Source organism: Limulus polyphemus, unplaced genomic scaffold (genome assembly GCF_000517525.1).
Source record: "Limulus polyphemus unplaced genomic scaffold, Limulus_polyphemus-2.1.2 Scaffold1051, whole genome shotgun sequence".
Taxonomy (NCBI): Eukaryota; Metazoa; Arthropoda; class Merostomata; order Xiphosura; family Limulidae; genus Limulus; species Limulus polyphemus.
The window spans coordinates 656-4889 of NW_013666661.1; the positions used below are offsets into that span (position 1 = coordinate 656).

At 39.3% G+C, this 4234-nt stretch overlaps 1 protein-coding gene across 1 annotated transcript; it reads right to left on the reverse strand.

The window, feature by feature from the left end:
* Positions 1-1215: 1215 nt before the first annotated feature.
* LOC106461877 (forkhead box C1-A-like) lies at positions 1216-2983 on the reverse strand. The gene has a single exon (XM_013921742.2). It carries the CDS (start codon positions 2845-2847, stop codon positions 1216-1218), a length of 1632 nt encoding a protein of 543 aa, XP_013777196.1. The 5' UTR covers positions 2848-2983.
* Positions 2984-4234: the final 1251 nt, after the last annotated feature.

Here is a 4234-nt window from a genome sequence, read left to right on the forward strand (position 1 = left end):
AGTTGCTGTATTCGTAGCTTTAAAGCACGGTTTGCTGGAGCATCCTATTATACATCTCTGATTAATTCTTTGTACTTGCAATTATCGGTATTGGAAAATGTCACTCAAGCAAACAGTACAGCTTCTGTGTCGTGTCTGTAATGAGTATACCAAAAATGTGTGGTATCAAACGGATGTATATTGAGGATAGCCTCTCTTTTCAACATGTCAAAATCATTTTCTGCCACGAGTTGTGTTGAATATAATTACAAAACAATGATTATTCAACATGTTATTTCGAGAAAGAATTTTTTTCAGTCCGAATTCATGACTATACCTGTAAAATAGCACTATAAGATAACGTTAATTCAAGAAGGTATTTCTGAGAAAGCTTTTCTGTGTCAGAATCCACAACTATATCAAGGATGATAAAAGCCACTAAGTTATAAAGTTAACTCAATACTATACAAGTACTGGAATTTTAATTTTTGACTTTTGACATATCCGGGTCAGTTATTCGATCATATAATCGTTTTGAAATATAGGTATTTTTTGAAATATTGCTTAGTAAGCTACTACTGGATAAAGTGTACCCCCTACATTCGAATATATGACGGATTGAAGAATGATAAGCCAGATTAATAACAAAATAAGCAGGATTTTAAAAAAGGATTTACATTGAAATTCTACACTTCCGGGACTAAAAAAAAACCAAACAAAAACCACATTAACGGTGTTTACACTAATACACTAAACTGTGTTAATACACTAAGCTGTATAAATTTAAGTTTCAGTAACACAGTAATTGCATAGGAAAAACTGAGCTTCTATATTATATATATATATATATTCTCACCATTAAAAAGCTCTTCTGGTGATGATTTCTATGACAGTTAATACTTTCTGTTTGTCCTTGAAAAACAAACTAATTGTTATTGTTATTATTATTTTACTGGTGTGGCAATAAAAGTGCTCAGAGTTTCAGGGCTTCTAGAAATGTCACCACTTCCGAGAATTCCTGGTCACTTTAAAGACTTTCAAGAAATTATAGAGATGTGAACATTAACTCGTGCACGAAACTGTAAGTGGCACGTTTTTTTTCTTTTTTCTTTTTGGTTTGACTGAAAGAAGAATACTGTAAAGAAGAGAAGGACCGGAAAGAATATTTGACTAAGTGCTCTGCACGTTTTCTCACAATGTGTTTTGAATATCGTATTAAAAGTGGAACAAAAAAAGCTAAAACCTGCCACAGTCATAATAGTTTGATGTTACCGACCTAGCTGGGTAGGTTCCAATGCCGCTTGTGAAGTTCATCTGACAGCTTGGGTTAACGGAGGATGTAGTAGCCAGTAGCCGCTGCGACTCGAACATATCTCGGACACAGGAGAATCCGTTAACGGTTGAGAAGACTTCAGAAGAAAAGGCCTGGTCGGCGGAAACCGTAGACTCAGACACTGGGACTAAGGAGTACCAACTATTCGAAACTGACATATTTCGGTCCGAAGACGCGTAGGGTTCTTGAACAGACATTCCGGCTAATAAACCGCTGTTAGGCCCAAAGCAATGACCCGTGGCTGTCCCTGTCTGGTTGCAGGATTCATGTGCGCTTGATAAGTTCTCGAGCGCCGGACAGAGACCCGTATTATCAGTCTGGTAAACTCCAGGAGATGCCGTGCAGCTGTAGTCGACAGCCGATGGGGATCCATTACAGGCGGGGAAATTACCCATCACACCGCAGGAATACATGGTCTTACGACTGTAAGGTAGCATTAAGGTTTCGTTCTGTGCCGCTGAATTCACCAAACCCGGAGAAGAATCCGCAGAGGAAACGGAACCGATGACTGGAGACTGTTCTCTAGGTGACATTAAGGTGCTCACTGTAAAGTTACCAGCGCACGTTGAGTCCAAAGAGTCCTCGGACAAAGTGTTGCTAAGTAACGTCGAACTAGGCGAACCAGTTGAAGAGTTATTTAATTTGGTTTCGTATTCACAGTTTCTCGATCTTTGCTGCATACACGACGGAAGGCCAAAGTCTTCCAAGGGCTCGGATTTGGGAGACTTCTTGAAAAGATGAATGTCACTAGGCGGAGAGACGGATGCAGGGGAGAGCTGAAACCTTGCCCCGGATACGTTAAGCACTGTATCGTTTTCACCGGTTGAAGTGTTATGGTTAGAGTTAACGGTGTTCTTTGTTTTGTCTGAGTGCTCACGTTGATCTGGTTGAGTGTCTTTTAATCCTTTCTTTCGTCGTATTGGGTCTTTATTCGCAGGATTTTCTTCTCTTTTCCCTCCTGACTCACTTTTAAGCTGTTTCTCCGGGGCCGTCTTAGACCCTTCACCGTCTTGTCTCTCCAGAAGCGCATTTTTCTTCTTGAACCTTCTGCGTCTTCGAAGATAGCTGCCGTTGTCAAACATGTTCACGCTATCCGGGTCTAAAGTCCAGTAACTTCCCTTTCCCGGCTTCTTGTCGTCCCGTGGAATTTTCAGAAAACACTCGTTTAAGCTCAAGTTATGCCTAATACTGTTTTGCCAGCCTTGTTTGTTTTCTCGGTAGAAGGGAAACCGATTCATTATAAATTGGTAAATCCCATTTAGGGTTATCTTCTTTTCGGGGGAGTTCTGAATTGCCATGGCAATGAGAGCTATGTAGGAGTAAGGTGGTTTGACCATATCTTTAACTGCGGGTTGAGATGGGTGCTGTGTTAGAGGTGGATAAGGTGAGTGACGTAACCGTGGGTTCGAATAGTGGTCAGGTAGAACTTGTTGAGGGAGGACACCATTGTTTGAATGTATCATAGAGTTCATCGCCATAGGTGGATATCCGGCATAGTGGTAATAGTTCTGGTTTTCTCCATATAAAGGGTGCATGTTCGTAGCTGCTTTTAATCAAGTGGTTCCACAAACACTCTCTGTCTGGCAGCTATACACGCACTCTACAGCTGTTTGCCGCCACAATTACGTTTTATGGTACTTGTCAGCCTCGTATATAAAACTTGCAGCACGATAAAAAAAAGAAAAAAAAAGACAGAATAATGTACAATAAGATCGCTCCGAGAGTTCCAGCACTAATTTACGGATGAGATTCACATTGACACAGACTGGTGCTCGGTTTTTACCCTACTGTAAGTATCACTAGAGGAGAGGCTTAACGACTGAGACGGACGGTTCGACAAGGCTGTGAAATCGGTCGGTTGCAACGTCATCGCACCATCCGACGAGTTGTTGATATTGATGAGATTCAACCATGCGCCACTACATCTCTCCTCCTTTTCCCGCCCCCCTCATCACAGAGAGCCAATGGTGGAGGAGCACGAGAGTAGTATTTTCTTACACGTACAAAGAGGGCATACGATATTTAAAAAATTTTTTTGCTCATTCCCTGTGGGCAATACGACGACAAAGAGGGCATACGATATTTTAATTTTTTTTCTGCTCATTCCCTGCGGGCAATACGACGCGTGACTAGTCCCACTATAACTGACAGGAAATGTTAGTCAAGTTAGCCTAAATGTTGTAGTTAAACATTAAGATATTAGAACAGAGAAGGGTTCGTCCCAATAGCCATGGCTAATGAATGACAAGGACTGTCCCAATGGGCGCGATTAAGTGATAAACTGAAAAGAGAGCTGTCAACACTTTAATCTTGATAAGTTTTAGAAACGAAGAGGTGAAAAAGAATTAAATAAATAGGTCAGTTCATAACATACTTTACCTTTGAATACAATTAAACCAAATCATTACTTGTTCTTATATCAGTTCATGCATGAAAAGCTATACATATATTGGATAAAGTATTGTTTCGTGCATGAGAAATTATACACATATTACCTGAGTAATTGTTTCGTGCATGAGAAATTATACACATATTACCTGAGTAATTGTTTTGTGCATGAGAAGTTATACATATATTACCTAAAGTATTGTTTCGTGCATGAGAAGTTATACATATATTACCTAAAGTATTGTTTCGTGCATGAGAATTTATGCATATATTACCTAAAGTATTGTTTCGTGCATGAGAAGTTATACATATATTACCTGAGGAATTGTTTTGTGCATGAGAAGTTATACATATATTACCTAAAGTATTGTTTCGTGCATGAGAAGTTATACATATATTACCTGAGGAATTGTTTTGTGCATGAGAAGTTATACATATATTACCTAAAGTATTGTTTCGTGCATGAGAAGTTATACATATATTACCTGAGGAATTGTTTTGTGCATGAGAAGTTATACATATATTACCTAAAGT